At 40.4% G+C, this 16,884-nt stretch overlaps 1 protein-coding gene across 15 annotated transcripts in view; it reads left to right on the plus strand.

Annotated features, from left to right (window-relative positions):
* CCSER1 (coiled-coil serine rich protein 1) overlaps positions 1-16,884 on the plus strand; it is a 1,152,782-nt gene that overhangs the window by 165,036 nt on the left and 970,862 nt on the right. For all 15 annotated transcript variants that reach the window (XR_006290310.1, XM_043545151.1, XM_043545153.1 and 12 more), the window contains one exon: positions 13,078-14,421. Coding sequence is in view for 14 of the 15 variants with exons in the window: in XM_043545151.1 (XP_043401086.1) it covers positions 13,122-14,421 (1,300 nt within the window). In the remaining variant the exon portion in view is untranslated. The remainder of the gene's footprint in view (positions 1-13,077; positions 14,422-16,884) is intronic.

Raw genomic sequence — 16,884 nt, forward strand, 5'->3', positions numbered from 1 at the left:
GCTGGCAAAAAAACCAACAAATTCTCAGTTACAGCAATTGCCTTTTACAATTAGTGAATCTATCCAGTAGGTGTAAAGTAATTTCACTTTACTGATACCTCCAACGATGTATTACAACGTCAGTTGTTAATGAGACCATCTGTTGTTGTTAAAATTATTAAGCTTTTTAATATTTGGAGGAACTATTACTTTTGTTTTTAGTTTAAAAAAAAATGGCCAGCATACTCAGGTACATTACTGAATCTGGGGCAGGGACTGTCTTTGTGTACAGTGCCCAGAACAACGTGTCCCTGGTTTCTAGGAGCGAGTGTGGGTATAAGTAATAAGTTGCAAGCACGACAGATGTTATGGACCTAAGCCCTGATCCTGCAACTTTTGTTTTGAGATACAAACTATGTGGGGGCCCATTTAAGTCTGTGGGGGTACTACATGGGCACTGTAGCCATTGCACCTTCATGGGCAGACAAGATCAGTGTCTTGGGAATCTTGTTTTGCAGCATGACTTGAATGTTTTGAAATACTTTAATTTATCCATTGGGTTTTCTTTGAGTGTTTTCTGTAAATTGTAACATGATTATAGGTAAGAAGGAATAAATAACATGTGATGGGGGGGGAGGTGTTTTGTGGGAGACAAGCAGAGCTTCCCATCCCAGCATCCAGCATCTACAGATCTTGTATCACATAGTGATCGCTGCTTACTTTGTTACATGCATGATACATCAAGTGAGGATATAAGTTTGCCCTCTGTTTATAATTTGTTATTTACATTAGTCTCACATATATTGTATAGTATATAGAAAACACCAGATAGTATGAAGAAAAGCACCACTTATCACGAGTCTCATGATTAAATGGCAAGATTTGGTAATGCTTTGGTTGTTATAAAGGGAGAATTTGTGGTGTTTGTGACCTTAAACTTTAGAGTAGAGTGAGCATGTTGCAAATTTTAGTATGTAAACATAGTTGTGATGATGTGAAATATTCTGTATAAATCCAGATCCTAAAATTGATTCCAAAGGCCATAATAAGCGTAAAAGACACTGATTGTTGTGTTTCCATATTTAGCTGCAAAAAAAGATTAGATCCAGTACTCCATCTACTGGGGTTTAAAAGCACTAGCAAGAGATACAGTTCTTTGTTGAATACACTCTGCACTAGGTTTTCACAGGAGGAAGTCTGGTGGTTGGGTTCTTTTTGATAGTATACCAAGCACAATAAAACATTTTGCCCCTTTTAATTAAATGGTTAAAGTTCTACAGTCTACTTCTGTAAACACCTGTGTATGTCAGTACTCCCACTGAGCTCAGTGGGGGCTGCTCATGCACATAGTCATTCTGGGCTAGCCAGCAAGTTGCACTAGTTTAACTTAGTCTGTAAAACTGATGTAATTAAACAATGCAAAAGGCTATGTGGGTACTTGTCTTGGCTTAAACTGGCATATGTCAGTTTAAGTTAATTAGGAAATATTTACTTAATAATAGCAGAAAGCCTGTGCTGTCAAACAGATGTAATTCATAATCGTGTGTTTAAAAGGAGAAGAAGCTGAAAATGGGCTCTTGTTTCCATGTGATGTGTTGTAGTGAGAAGTGTTGCTGTTTGTACATTTTCCCCAAAGTTTGTTCACAGAGCTGCCCCTTGATTGGAGGCACAACCACCTGTTACCCCATGTGTCTGTTACTCCCGCCTTCTCTGATCAATGGTCACCTTGCAACTGCAACATGCTGCTTATGCTCCAACCATGAACAGTAGAGAAGAAACAAAAGATCAATTCTATTCTGATTTGGATGATATAATTACATCTATACCCAGTGAAGACAAACTCAGACTTCTGGGAAATTTTAATGACAGAGTTGGAAAACAGAGTGAGCTTGTAGTGGAGTAATGAAGAGCAGTGGAGTCGGAAAAATGAAGAGCGCTGGTCATCTACTACTCAGCAAGTGAGCTGAGCATGAGCTTCTTATTACCAGCACAATCTTTACACAAGCTGATAAATATAAAACCTCTTGGATGCATATAAGATCTAAGCACTGGCACCTGATTGCCTATGTCATTTTACGGGCAAAGGAACATCAGTGACTTGAAGATCATCAGAGCAATGCAAAGGGCAAACTGTTGGACTGACCAACGGAAGATCAGAGCTATTTTTAATTTACATGCTGTTGCCCCTCTGCAAAATAATGTTGAACGGGTTAAACTGAAACTGAACAAAGCAAAGGTATTTGTTTCTTCATCAAAACGAGGGGAGAATATAGAGGAAAAATTGGATAGCATTACATCACCCCATAATGCACTCCTAAAGTGGAATATATTCAAATTTGCTGTTGTTCAAGACTTAGAAGACACTGTAGATAGAAACCAAAGTTGGGACGAGGATTAGTTTGATGAAAATGATGATGAAATCATAGAAGATGCTCAAGGAAAAGAAAGATGTGTTTATGTCTTGGCAAAATGACAAAGAATCAACATCAAAGAGAGAGAAATTCAACAACCTGCAAGCCAAGATTCAAAGGCTGCATTGTGTCCCACAGCATAACTGGTGGGAAAAGAAAGCAGAAGAAATGAAGTATTATATTGATACTAACAATACAAGGATGTTTTATGATTCCCTGAAGTCCATTTATAGTCCTTTGAAATCTGGACCAGCTCCACTAATGAGTTGAGATGGATTTACCTTAATGGAGGAAAAGAGAGGCATCACTGAGCTACTTAACCATCCCTCTATTGTCAACCCACAGGTGCTAAAAGAACTGATACAGTACCCCATATACAAAGAAATGGCTCAGCTGGCTACTTTTGAGGAAGTGCAAAAAGTTAACAAAGAAAATCAGGAAAATGACCAGGCAAAGACCGTATACCAGCTGAAATCTTTAAACTTGCAGGCCCCAAAACTGTGACCGAACTACATTAAATGATTAAGGATAGGGGAAGCAAAGAAAATTCCTTTGGACTACAAGGATGCAACTGTAGTTAAATAAAGACAACAAATCTGACTATGATAACTACCGGAGTATCTCCCTGCTATCTATGTGTGGTAAAAATTTTGCCCATATTTTGCTCAATTTGCTTGTCCGAACAGAATCAAAGAACTTTCTACCAGAGATTCAATGTGGCTTTAGATTCGGTCAGAGCACCACAGACACAATTTTGATTGTGAGACAGATTCAGGAAAAATGTACTGGGGGCAAAAAACATGGAATTGTACGCTGTCATCTTTGATCTAAAAAGTGTGTAACACTGTGAGCAGGAATGGTCTCTGGAAAATTCTAGAGAAGTTTGGCTGCCCCACCAAATTGGTTAACGTCATGTGAGTTCCCTGAAGACATGAGAAGTCAAGTAGTCTCAGATGGTGGCCTTCTTAAACCATTTCCTATATCTGATGGGGTGAAAAAGGCCATGTGTTGGCATCTTCCCTTTTTGGTCTCCTCTTTTCAGGTATTCTGAATTACGCAACATATGACATTCAAAAGGGAATCGACATAAGGTACTGAAGTGATGGCAAACTTTTTAGTCTCCGAAGGCTTACTTCAAAAACAAAAGTTCTTGAGGAACTCATATTCACTTAGTCATAGTGAAAGTGACTTACAGCTTATCCTTGACAGATGTTCAGAGGCAATTGAACAGTTTGGACTCCCCATCAGCCTGGAAAAAAACTGAAGTCCTCTTCCAACCGGCTCGATCAACCATTACCACTGAGCTTGACATCACCATCGATGGTATAGAACTAAAGAGTATCAGTCACTTTACATACCTTGGCAGTAGCATCTCAAGTGATGGTTCCCTGGATCAAGAAATATCAAATACAATACGAAAAGCAAACCAGGCCTTTGGAAGAGTTCACCATAGGATATTTAAGCAGCACACTATCAAACAGTCAACAAAACTGATGATATACAATGAAAGCATCCTTTTACGGGTGTGAAACCTGGACACTTTACTGTTGACATATTAAGCAATTTGAAAAACTTCACAAGCTTTTTCTCTACTCTGTTCTGAAATTCCACTGGTGAGACTGTCTTCTCAAATACTAACATCCTTGAAAGAGCAAAAACAGCCAACACCAAGGCGATGATTATCAAAGCTGAGCTTAAATGGACAGGTCGTGTTATCAGAATAGACGATGATAGACTTCCTAAAAAGGTTTTCTATGGCAAGCTGAAACTTGGAAAAAGTAATGAAGAGCAGTGGAGTTGGAAAAATGAATAGCACTGGTCGTCTACTACTCAGCAAGTGTGCTGAGCATGAGCTTCTTATTACCAGCACAATTATTACCATGAGCTTCTTATTACCAGCACTTTTTGGAAAGCATAGGAAGGGTGGTCAACCAAAACACTTCATAGACATCCTTAAGGAGGTTCTCACCTCATGCAGCAAAAATATTGATAACTTTGAAGACATAGCCATGGACAGATGTGAATGGATAGCAGCTATCGACTAAGGTTGTAAACACTTTGAGGAAGACAGACATGAAAAATGGAAGAAAAAAGGCCAAGCTTCATGGTGAGTCTTCAGTGGAAGCCTGCACATTCCTGTGTGTTACTTTTTCATGATCTTGCTTCTCATGGATTGGACTGTATAACCACAAGAGGACACACATGATGTCTTGATGGCATTGTTGGATATGATAAACATCCATACAACCTCCACAGAGGTTCAGACTTGGATGTTGCATCTGGTTCTCACAACAAAAGAGCCCTCCACCATGCTTGTAGCTATGTCCAACACTTCACACTGACTCAACAGACATTCAAGGCTTCAGAGTGACAGTCCTGGGAGAGTTGTGTTGACTTGTGCGGTTGGTGAATGAGGGTGTATGCGCTATTGTGAGCAGCTCTGTGTTGGAAGTTATTGTGTGTGCTAGTGGGGTAGCTTTGAAGAACTGTGGCAGTGGGGTCAAGTAATCCACCATCTGTGCAGTCTTCCTCATACAGCCAATGAAATTGTCGCATGCAAATTAGCTGTAGAGTAAGGGTGGCGATTGGTTGTGTTACCTTAGCTATCATAATGATCTAGGACTCTTGGCATGGCATAGCTAAATGGCTTACTGTAGCTGAAAGCCCATGCTCCTGCATGGGTGCAATTCATAAAGTAAAAATGGTTGACTACTTAAAAATGGGATGGTAGCAGACTGTGAATCCCAGTAATGATTCAGCCTGGTGATATGCTGAACAAGAAGAGCTCTTAATCATGCTTGTAGCTGTTTCTGTTGGTTCACACTGACTCAACAGACATAATAGGTTCCAGAGCGACTCTGAGTGACAGTCATGGGATCTTATTATAAAGACTGAGTTGACTTAATGTAAACTAAACTAAAATAAGTCTGATTTATACTGGTGTTCACACACTTCAATTTAACTAGACCAATTAAACCCCAAATTAAATTAAACTGGTGCACCTTCTGTATGTGACAAGACCTCTATTTGCATGATCGGGACATAAGGGCTTGTCTGCATGGTGCATTAGTCTTCATCAGAGGGCTGTAAATTCTAATGCTCATTAGTGTGCTGTACATTAGCTAGCCCATGCAGACTCTGCTAGCACACACTAAAAATTCCCTGCTGCACGTTAATGTAGTACTGTTTTGGGACTACCTTAATGTGCACTAGGGACCTTTTAGGGTGTGCCCACAGCGTCCACAGGGGCCAGTTAGTGTGCAACACGCTAGTGAACACTGGAATTTACATCCCTCTGGTGCAGACGAATGCCCTGTGTGGACAAGCCATTGGTTGGCCGGGTAGAGTCCTTATGGCTCTCTGTGTGCTGGAATAATAAGTGCTGCGTTGGTCCCAGATTACTAGAGAGACAAGGTAGGTGAAGTAATATCTTTTATTGCACCATCTTCTGTTGGTGAAAGAGAGACAGGCTTTTTAGCTTACAGGGAGCTCTGTGTAAACTTGAAAGCTTTTCTCTTTCACAAAGAGAAATTGGTCCAGTAAAAGCAATTACCTCACTGACTTTTCCTCTCTAAGAGGCAAAACCTATTGTTCACTTTTTCTCCTTTGCATTTGCACTGGTTTTGTCATAGGGCCATGTAGTTCTGAGCTCCATCCAAGTGCATGAGGAAGAGCAGATAATTAGATAATCCCCCATTAATCCTGCTCTGAAATTCAATGTGGTTTTCAAATATTTTATTTGTATTTTCTTTGGCATGTTTTTCTATTGTCTATATTGATAGCACCTTAAAAACAGCAACATGGAAGCTTTGTTGAAAATGTTGTCCAAAATCAGTTTTATAAAATCATAGCACAGCAATTAATGTGTTTAACAAATACACTTCAATTGTACCAATACATAATAGTACAGTTAAAAATAATGTTAAGAATTAGATGTGTTACATTAATAGTTTGCAGAGTAGCAGCCGTGTTAGTCTGTATCCGCAAAAAGAAAAGGAGTACTTGTGGCACCTTAAAGACTAACAAATTTATTTGAGCATAAGCTTTCGTGATGCATCCGATGAAGTGAGCTGTAGCTCACGAAAGCTTATGCTCAAATAAATTTGTTAGTCTCTAAGGTGCCACGAGTACCCCTTTTCTTTTTATTAATAGTTTGGGTATCGTTAACATTTTTCTGAGAACAATAGAATTAATGAGATTAGAGTTGATTCCATAATAAATTGTCTTTAGTAAAACACAAACAGCTTTTGAAATGTAAGAAAAAAGCCTAGTGAGTTTTTTGGTTTTTTTTTAAGGGACAATTAAAAAACAATCTATGACAAACACCACATAGTTTGGGTCCCAGTTAGTTTAAGCTCTGATCAAACAAGTTGTTCTTTGTGGGCAGATTCCTGCGCCCAGGTGGAATACTAGGCAGAAAAAATACTGCAGGGCTGCCAGTTTGATGTGGTAATGGTTAAGAATTAGTTCTCCTTTTCCTTCCGAACAAGGAACTTGTTTTTTAAAGTAAGACGGTATTCTCAACGTTATTTTGCCCCTCTGTAGAGCTTCTGACTAGACTCTTCCCTAGCCCCTCACCTGCCTGGCTTCTTACTGAAGTTTTAAAGAAAAAGTGCATGAATCCTCACATTCAGATCATAGTTTGAATTTGTAAGACTGGCTCTTAGAATTATTCTGGTTTGTTTATCTGATAAGCAGCCCATTAGAACACACCTGAAATTCCACGATACGCTTTAAACTGTCTGACAAAGTTACCTTTTCTGTGTGGTGTGTGTTTCTTTAATAGCTTTTAAGTTGCTGTATTTTGGGGCTGCACAAGGAGCAATGTTACTTGGGGTGAGGGGATTTGATATGGACAATCTGCTGTTTGGTGTGGGAGAGGTATGTACATGAATTGTACTTCATCAAGTTCCTTTGTTGTAAAATGGCAGGTGCCAATATTTATGCTGAAAGTGAAGATTAGGTGTCCAATATAAAAGAGAATATCTCACGTTTTTTTAACGGTAGAACATGTGTGGCAACTCATAATCCCACTTAATAAACAGCAAAATTCAAGAAAAAATTTAGCATGACTGTGAACTGAAATCAATTTGAAATTTGCTTTCAGATACGTGTAAAATCATCACTATAACCAATAATGTTTAAATGTAGATTCATAGATTCCAAGGCCAGAATGGACCACTGTGATCATCTAGTCTGACCTCCTGTATTAAACAGGCCATAGAACTTCCCCAAAATAATTCCTAGAACAGATTCTTTGGAAAAAAACATTCAATCTTGATTTAAAAAATGTCAGTGATGGAGAATCCCTGGTAAAACCAGTGATAAAATGTTCCAATGATTAATTACTGTCACTGTTAACACTTCTGTCTTTTCTGCATTATTGGTAATTTGCAATTTCCATCAAGTAACGGACCAATGCCATTGTCAGGATTCATTTTGTTCCTAATATACTTTTAAAAAACAACAACAAAAAAAAGCCTCCTCCTTATTATCCTTAGCTCTGCTGGCCATAGATTTCTCCTTGTGTCCCTTTGCTTCTCTTACCACTTTTCTACAGTTCCTAGCTTCTGATTTATATGCATTACTATCAACTTCCCTTTCCTCCATTTGCTATATATTATTTTTTATAGCTGCCTGTTTCAGGATACAAACAACTAGTAACTGTATATGCTTGTCATTATTTTCTAAGTGTCCAGGGCTCTTACAGTGAAACTGATTTCTTTGGCCAAAAGTAGGGATAGTGATTGACTAATTCAGCTTTCATATACTATTACTTAACGCTCACCATTTCTTTGCTTTCAATTAGAGTTTCTGATGGGGTATTCATAGAATCATAGAAGATTAGGGTTGGAAGAGACCTGAGGAGGTCATCTAGTCCAACCCCCTGCTCAAAGCAGGACCAACACCAACTTAATCATCCTAGCCATGACTTTGTCAAGGTGGGCCTTAAAACCTCTAAGGATGGAGATTCCACCACCTCTCTAGGTAACCCATTCCAGTGCATTAATTTTTAACATCCTAGAGGCAAAGGAATAACCCCTTTCCTTGCAACTCTTTCATAGTAGGAAACAATTGAAGCAAAGTGGTAGCTTCCAGGGCTTCCAATTTCTCAGTTATTTACCGAGCATGGTTAGGAATACCAGAGGGTCTCCCAGAAGGACCTATTTGGTAGGTTCCTCCCTGGTCTGAGAGTAGTAGAGCCAAGGAAACAATTAGTTTCTTTCAGTTTTCCCTGGCAATTCATCTCTTTCCCCCTCCTTCCCGCACCGCGAGGTATACGATAAAATCTGCTATACACAGATTTTATGTCCATATCCCACCTGGCATCTCATCTCAGGCAGTGTTTATTAAAGCTGGGGGGCACACAAGGCAGAGAAGTGCCTGAGGGCAACAGGGAAAGCGCTCTGACCCACACCACTCCTTCACTGTGGCCTGGCATCTTCAGTTTTGGTCACCTTTCCCCCTGCTCCTGCAGCAGTCACTAATGCCGCTAGGGGCAGGAGAAGTTCATGTCCATGAAGATCCAAGCTCAAGCAGCAGCCTATTGGTCCAATCATCTCTTCACCGCTACAGCAAAATTTGAGAGCATGTGACCAGGCCCCAGGCAGCTACTAATCAATGTCGTTTTCCAAATATACCACCTCTCCTCCAATAAATGGAGAATGGGAGGGGATGAGGAGAGATTGCAGCAATTATGCCGGGGATGTGCCATGAGTGGATGTTGTATGTAATATACATTGTCCTAGGGATGTACAAACCCCACATGAGTCAGGAATGAGTTGAGCTGCCAGGGCTTCACCCCACAACACCTGAAGTAGAGGTCAGGCTTCAAAAGGGGAGCTCGAAAGGAAAAGCACAGCTTCTTGGTCCCTGGCTGGGAGGGATAGACTACTTTCAGCTCTCATGGGCAAGTAGGCTGGCTGGGATGGGAAGTGAGAAAGATTGCTTCTATCAGACGTAGGCTTGCACCAGTCCAGGTGGCATATCGGCATTAACTCTCTCCTTCCTTTGCTGAGCCTGGGTGGGGTGAAGAGTCTGCTGAGAATTCAGCCCAGGAGGGGTGGAAGAGTGTGTGTTTTGTGTGTTTAGTTCGGACTTTGAGTGCCTTGGAAAGGTTGGAACTGGCGTGACTTTGCTATAAGGCTAAGTGATCTTGAGTTGGAAAATGGAGGAGGATGGGTGGGTCAGCTGGAGACCAGGAGGAAAACAGAGGCAGAGCCACTGCCACTGTGTGCCACGCTGTAAGGCAGCCTGGAGGAACGATATGGCCACAGTATATGTGTATGTAGACTAGAGACAGAGAGAGGGTGAGAGAGAGAATGTGTTTGTCTGGTTGGAGAGCTGTAGTAAAATTGTTTATGAAGTTGGATCTGTAGTCAATCACTGTGTGTCTGGGAAACCTGTATGTTATGATTTAGTTTGTATTTTACATGTCAGCAATTCTATTGCCATCCTGAGCAAAAATCAGTGTCGACAGCCTTTCTGTATTCTTCCTATAAGGGGTGGGGAGGAACAGCATGCATAGACCCCATGAAAGATTACAATGCCTCCAGCAATGGTTATCAATTATTGTGCCCAGCTGGTAAAGCTGAGCCTAATGAGCACAGGTCAGTTGGAAGAAATAAGCTCATTTTGTCCTCTAGATACTGTCTCTGTATTTCTGGAGAAGACAACAGTATGCACAGTGGTTAAGCAGGACAGAGTGAATTACTGTGAATTCTTCAAATATAAGCAAATAGCTGCATAATCTCTGAACTTCCTATGTATCTCTCTCTCTTTCATTCTTACTCAGTAACAGAAACACTACAGTGTAACCTGGCCTTAAGTGATATTATATAATAATGTACAAAAATACTTTTTTGCATTTGATTTTCTGTAGCCCTTTTAAAATAGCTTAATCCTCTCCAGTAAGAATTATATTCAAATTTGTGTTTTGATTTTAGCTGAAACCTCAGTACTATCCACCTCAAACTCTTATGTTGTCATCAAATGTAATTTAAAAAAAAGAAAGAAGAGAGGTTAGCTATCATTCCTAGGATGCGGCTTTCATCTTAAACTTCAAAATTGCTTTATTGATTTCTGGTCTTTGTGAATCCTGATATTGTGTCTGCTTAGGTGTACACACACAGACTGTGACCTTACCAACTCTTTTCTGCTGGAGCAGAAAGTATAATACAAAGACTAGTCATCAAAGAAGATTCCATGAACTTATTTTGTTGTTATTCATTCTCTTTCTATGGTATGACATACCTTTTTCTGGTTTAGTTTTCCTATTCCTTGATTTTTTTTTTCATGTTGCTCATGGCTATTCACTTAATGTGTTTTCTTCTCACTGCATTTCTTTAGGGCATTTGGGCAATATAATTAATTTTACTTCCTTACTTTTTTTTCTTCCAGTTTGATCTAGAAATTTGTATGGATCATAGAAATGTAGAGCTGGAAGGCACCTCAAGTGGCCATCAAGTGCAGCCCCCTGTGCTGAGGCAGGACCAAGTAAATGTAGACCATCCCTGACAGGTGTTTGTCCAACTTGTTCTTAAAACCCCGCAATGATGCGTATTCCACAACCTTTCTGGGAAGCGTATTCCAGAACTTATTACCCTTCACGTTAGAAAGTTTCTTCTAATATCTAAACTAAATCAGCCTTGCTGCAGACTAATCCCATTAGTTCTTGTCCTTCCCTCAGTGGACATGGAGAACAATTAAGATACATTGCCTGAGTTTTTAAAAAGCTGCTGAATGCTCCTAACTCCAGCTGAAGTCTCATCTAAAAGTCAGATCTACAGCCTTGCTTGTTCTTATGGCCATTTGACCTGTGTCACTATTTTTCTGTTTGTGGATCTGATCCATAGTACAACGCTTCCTATATCTATATTGCAGCTGCATTTTCCTGAAGTCCAGCTGCTTTGCTGATCGGGATCTGCTTCTGTTCGTTAGGTCAGAGATATTTCTAAAAATCGCAGGGTGTCACTTTTGGCTTAAAATTGTTTTTATTAATTTTGAAGGTAATTTAATATAAAGGAGAATGGTAATTTACAAAAGTGAGTTCAGTAAAACATTAAAAGGAAATCTGTAGAATATAAATGCAGAAATATAATCATAAATATTTAACCATACAAAACTAGACTAGAAAAGGGCCTAGGAAGAATGTAATGTTAGAGCGTGAAGTTGTCTGACTCGAGATCTGTTGTTTCCCCTCCTGTGAGATTATTCATATAGCTTATAGTTGGTGTAGTTTTGCCTTCATTTTCAAAGGAACCCAAGGGAATTAGGCACCAAGTCCGCACTGAACTTTAGTGTGAACTGGGCACTTAACTTCTTTTGTTTCCATTGAAAATTACAGATTGTAGGTGGACAAAAGAATGCTTGGCCCCCTCATAGACCACAGAGAAGGCATGATCCTTTTCCCAGAGAGCTTATAATCTGGAAGTAGACATGGTGCAAAAGTGATAGGAACAAATAACGTTTGGGCAGAGTATTAAAAAATATCTACGGTATTTGATACTTTTCAGAGTAACAGCCGTGTTAGTCTGTATTCGCAAAAAGAAAAGGAGTACTAGTGGCACCTTAGAGACTAACCAGTTTATTTGAGCATAAACTTTCGTGAGCTACAGCACACTTCATCGGATGCGTTCAGTGGAAAATACAGTGAGGAGATTTATATACACACAGAACATGAAAAAATAGGTGTTATCATACACACTGTAAGGAGAGTGATCAATATGAGCTATTACCAGCAGGAGAGCGGGGGGGCGGGGAGTGGGGGGAAAGAAAACCTTTTGTAGTGATAATCAAGGTGGGCCATTTCCAGCAGTTAACAGGAACGTCCGAGGAGCAGTGGGGGGTGGGGAGGAAATAAACGTGGGGAAACAGTTTTACTTTGTGTAATGACACATCCACTCCCAGTCTCTATTCAAGCCTAAGTTAATTGTATCCAGTTTGCAAATGAATTCCAATTCAGCAGTCTCTTGTTGGAGTCTGTTTTTGAAGTCTTTTTGTTGTAATATTGCGACCTTTAGGTCTGTAATCGCGTGACCAGAGAGATTGAAGTGTTCTCCGACTGGTTTCTGAATGTTATAATTCTTGACGTCTGATTTGTGTCCATTTATTCTTTTACGTAGAGACTGTCCAGTTTGACCAATGTACGTGGCAGAGGGGCATTGTTGGAACGTGATGGCATCTATCATATTGGTAGATGTGCAGGTGAACGAGCCTCTGATAGTGTGGCTGATGTGATTAGGCCCTATGATGGTGTCCCCTGAATAGATATGTGGACACAGTTGGCAACGGGCTTTGTTGCAAGGATAGGTTCCTGGGTTAGTGGTTTTATTGTGTGGTTGCTTGTGAGTATTTGCTTCAGGGTGGGGGGCTGTCTGTAGGCAAGGATTTGTGAGAGTTATGGGTCGTCCTTCAGGATACTATTGATACTATTTATTTGATACTATTTATCCTAATGTTTTGCTCGATTGCCAGAGTTTCAGAACTGCATATTGAACTGTATATTGTTAGTCTAAGTGCCATGAATAAAATAAATGCATCAACTTCCAGTTGTATTTAAAATGGACTTTTATAATGAAAAATGTCATTCACATTTTCATATCTTCAGATTGATTTAAAAATGTGCCTGCCCAAAGATTTAGGTTGACGTATTAAAACATATCTTTTTTTTCCCTCCTCACTCCAGATTGGTGTCTTGGCTGTCTAGAGTCCCGAACACTTCAGGTCCTGATGGGGGACTCAGGATCAAGACGTTCGACTCTTGTGTCTCGACTGCCAATATTCAGGAGAAGTATTAGTCGAAGACATGACTCACTTCCTTCCTCACCCTCCTCCATTAATACTGTGGGTGTTCATAGCTCCTCTCCCTCCAGCACCAACTCAAGCTCAGGTAGTACAGGCAAGCGAAGGAGCATATTCCGCACTCCTTCCATCAGCTTCCACAACAAGAAGGGGAGTGAACAGAAGTCTGAATTGGCAAGCCAGAATGTAAGTATTTCAAATGGTGTTCAGTCAACTCTCAACAATTTCCAAAAACCGAGCTTGGACGAACATGTTAAAAGCAGAGGGAGGCATTCAGTTGGTTTCGGCAGTTCACGGAGCAAGAAGATAACAAGATCTTTGACGGAGGACTTTGAAAAGGGGAAAGAGCCATCAACTAATAAGAATGTCTTTATAAATTGCATACGTTCTGGAAAAAATGAGGGCGATGACTCTGGCTTTATAGAGGAGCAAAGTAGACAATCTATTAAGGAATCCTCACGGAAACTTCTCCCGAAATCTTTCTCATCACACTACAGGTTTTCAAAGCCAGTCCCCCAGAGCCAGTCAGTTTCCTGTGTACAACAGTCTGGATGCTTGTTGGAGATTAAACCATATGTTGAAAGCGACCCTGTAACAGTAAAATCCTCTCCATCATGTTCTGCTGAGATAACAGAATGTGCAGGAAGTTCATTGCAATCACCACAACTTTCTGCAGACCTCACCACAGTCCAGACCCCTTCAGAATTTTTAGCCTTCACCGAAGATTCTTTCTCAGAAGTTGACGTGGTGCCCAGTAGTGGAAACACGGCACCACACACAGAGAACTTTGACAATAATACTTCTACCTCTCAAATTTTCCTCAGTCCTGTTGTTGCTTATGTGAGGAAAATAGATCATGTTGAAAGTACTTCCCTGTCTGCTGTTATATCTCCTGTGAATCATACAAGCTTTTGTAGTACTGAATCAAATACCTTACCTAAAAATACTGCTGCTAATCAAACACAAGTATTATTGCAAGCCACTGAACTTCCTGTTAAAGAAGCAGGGCACATAGGAGAAATTAACTCAGCAGATGCACAGTTAAAAACTTGTGCGTTGCATCATGGAGAAAAAACGGTGGAATGCTCTCCAAAGGCAAGTGGATTATGTGGGGACCAACATGAAATAACGTTATCTGAGTGCATTAGAGAAAAAATTCCTGTAACAGAATCGAAGATTATTCCCTCCTCCTTTGAATCTCGATCCTTTAAAACACATCACTCTAAAGGTATGTCGTGGATTTTTGCCTTGATTCTCTTGAAAAAGGTGTTCAAAATTGTAAAGTAGCTTTACACATTTGCAGTATTGTTAACCCAAAAAGTAAAAAAGAGCCAAACTTGTGCTTTTGTTTTTGAAAGATTAAATACATGTTTTTTTATCTGTCTTCTGATTTTTAGCTTACTTGGCCCACTCTCAATGTGTGTGATGATGACAGACTTGCCAACTCTTGCAAATTTATGAGTAAAGTAATTTTGGCCAATGAATCTCTTGATTTTGGGAGACGTGTCTGGGGGTCTTACGATTTTTGGTCTGTTGAGGTTGGCAATACTGGAGACAGCCTGTCAAGGTTCCTGCCCCACTCTGAACTCTAGGGTACAGATGTGGGGACCTGCATGAAAAACCTCCTAAGCTTATCTTCACCAGGTTAGGTCAAAACTTCCCCAAGGTACAAAATATTCCACCCTTTGTCCTTGGATTGGCCGCTACCACCACCAAACTAATACTGGTTACTGGGGAAGAGCTGTTTGGACACGTCTTTCCCCCCAAAATACTTCCCAAAACCTTGCACCCACTTCCTGGACAAGGTTTGGTAAAAAGCCTCACCAATTTGCCTAGGTGACTACAGACCCAGACCCTTGGATCTTAAGAACAATGAACAATCCTCCCAACACTTGCACCTCCCCTTTCCTGGGAAATGTTGGATAAAAAGCCTCACCAATTTGCATAGGTGACCACAGACCCAAACCCTTGGATCTGAGAACAATGAAAAAGCATTCAGTTTTCTTACAAGAAGACTTTTAATAAAAATAGAAGTAAATAGAAATAAAGAAATCCCCCCTGTAAAATCAGGATGGTAGATACCTTACAGGGTAATTAGATTCAAAACATAGAGAAACCCTCTAGGCAAAACCTTAAGTTACAAAAAAGATACACAGACAGAAATAGTTATTCTATTCAGCACAGTTCTTTTCTCAGCCATTTAAAGAAATCATAATCTAACACGTACCTAGCTAGATTACTTACTAAAAGTTCTAAGACTCCATTCCTGGTCTATCCCTGGCAAAGACAGAATATAGACAGACTGAGACCCTTTGTTTCTCTCCCTCCTCCCAGCTTTTGAAAGTATCTTGTCTCCTCATTGGTCATTTTGGTCAGGTGCCAGCGAGGTTACCTTTAGCTTCTTAACCCTTTACAGGTGAGAGGAGATTTCCTCTGGCCAGGAGGGATTTTAAAGGGGTTTACCCTTCCCTTTATATTTATGACACAGCCATAGAACACTAGGCATCAAGATTCGTTGTTTCTGTTCCTGGCTGTGGGAGCAGGCAGTGGTCTAGTCGTTGCAAATGGCATAGCCAAATGCAACAGTGCCCCTGTTTGGGTCATCTGGAGGCAAGGAACCGCAGATCACTGACTGTAAAAGCATGACCGTGTGGTACTTGAGCTGAAGAATCACATCTTTTAGGATGAAGTATAGCAGAGTCAACAGCTCTAGGGGTATGTTTACACTGTAGTAAAAAACCTGGGGCACCGAGTCTCAGAGCCTAATTCAACTGATTGAGGCTCACAGGGCTTGGCCTGCAAGGCTAAAAATCGCAATGTAGACGTTCAGACTCTGAGACCAACCATTCTCACCACGTTTAAGAACCTGGGCTCCAGCCTGAGCCCAAATGTCTACACTGCAATTTTTAGCCCCACAGCCTGAACCGGGCCAATCAGCTGACCCCGGCCAAGTGCAGGTGTTTTGTTCCAGTATAGATGCACCACAAGTGTAGTCTAACTGTGAGAGAGTGACATGGGGCCGCATTGTGTTAGTGTGAGTTACAGAAGTGCCTAATTTTGCATATTGAAAGACTGCATATTTTGAAAGATTGTGAAATAAAATGGCTAAGACTTGCTTTTGTTAAAGACCTCAATTATATTGCCATCTCTGCCTAAAGTGACCTTGTGCAAGCTTTCAGTTACCTTATTGGTGAAATAGGTGAATAATAATTACCCTCCAAGGTTGGCGTATGAGACTGGCTCATAATCAGGATTGCGAAGTACCAGAAATATTAACAGCCATCAGTGGAAAATCTGGATTTAGAATGTATAGTCTCTGGTCCTGCAGTTAAATACACCATCCTCTAGACTCCGGGGCATGCATGAGGATATATTGTGCCCATGTTTTGCTTTCCCAAAGTAACATGAAGGCTGCATCATCATGAGACTGCTTGCAGCATGAGCCAAAGTCACGTTATTCACAGTAAATTCGAGAGAGTAAATTCTTGGCAAAACTGCATTTGTTGTATGTATTGTTAAAATTTTCAAAAGACTGCATGCCATTTCCTAGGAGTGCACAAATACCTATTAGCTTGGGCACTTAACTGTGTATGCAAATTGGATTTGTGTATAGCAGGGTTAGTCCATTATTTTTTGTCAAAGTCCAAATTTCTTGGTCAAGGTATAGTCAAGGTCCAGACTCCAGAAAAAA

This window comes from Chelonia mydas, chromosome 4, assembly GCF_015237465.2.
Source record: "Chelonia mydas isolate rCheMyd1 chromosome 4, rCheMyd1.pri.v2, whole genome shotgun sequence".
NCBI lineage: Eukaryota > Metazoa > Chordata > Testudines > Cheloniidae > Chelonia > Chelonia mydas.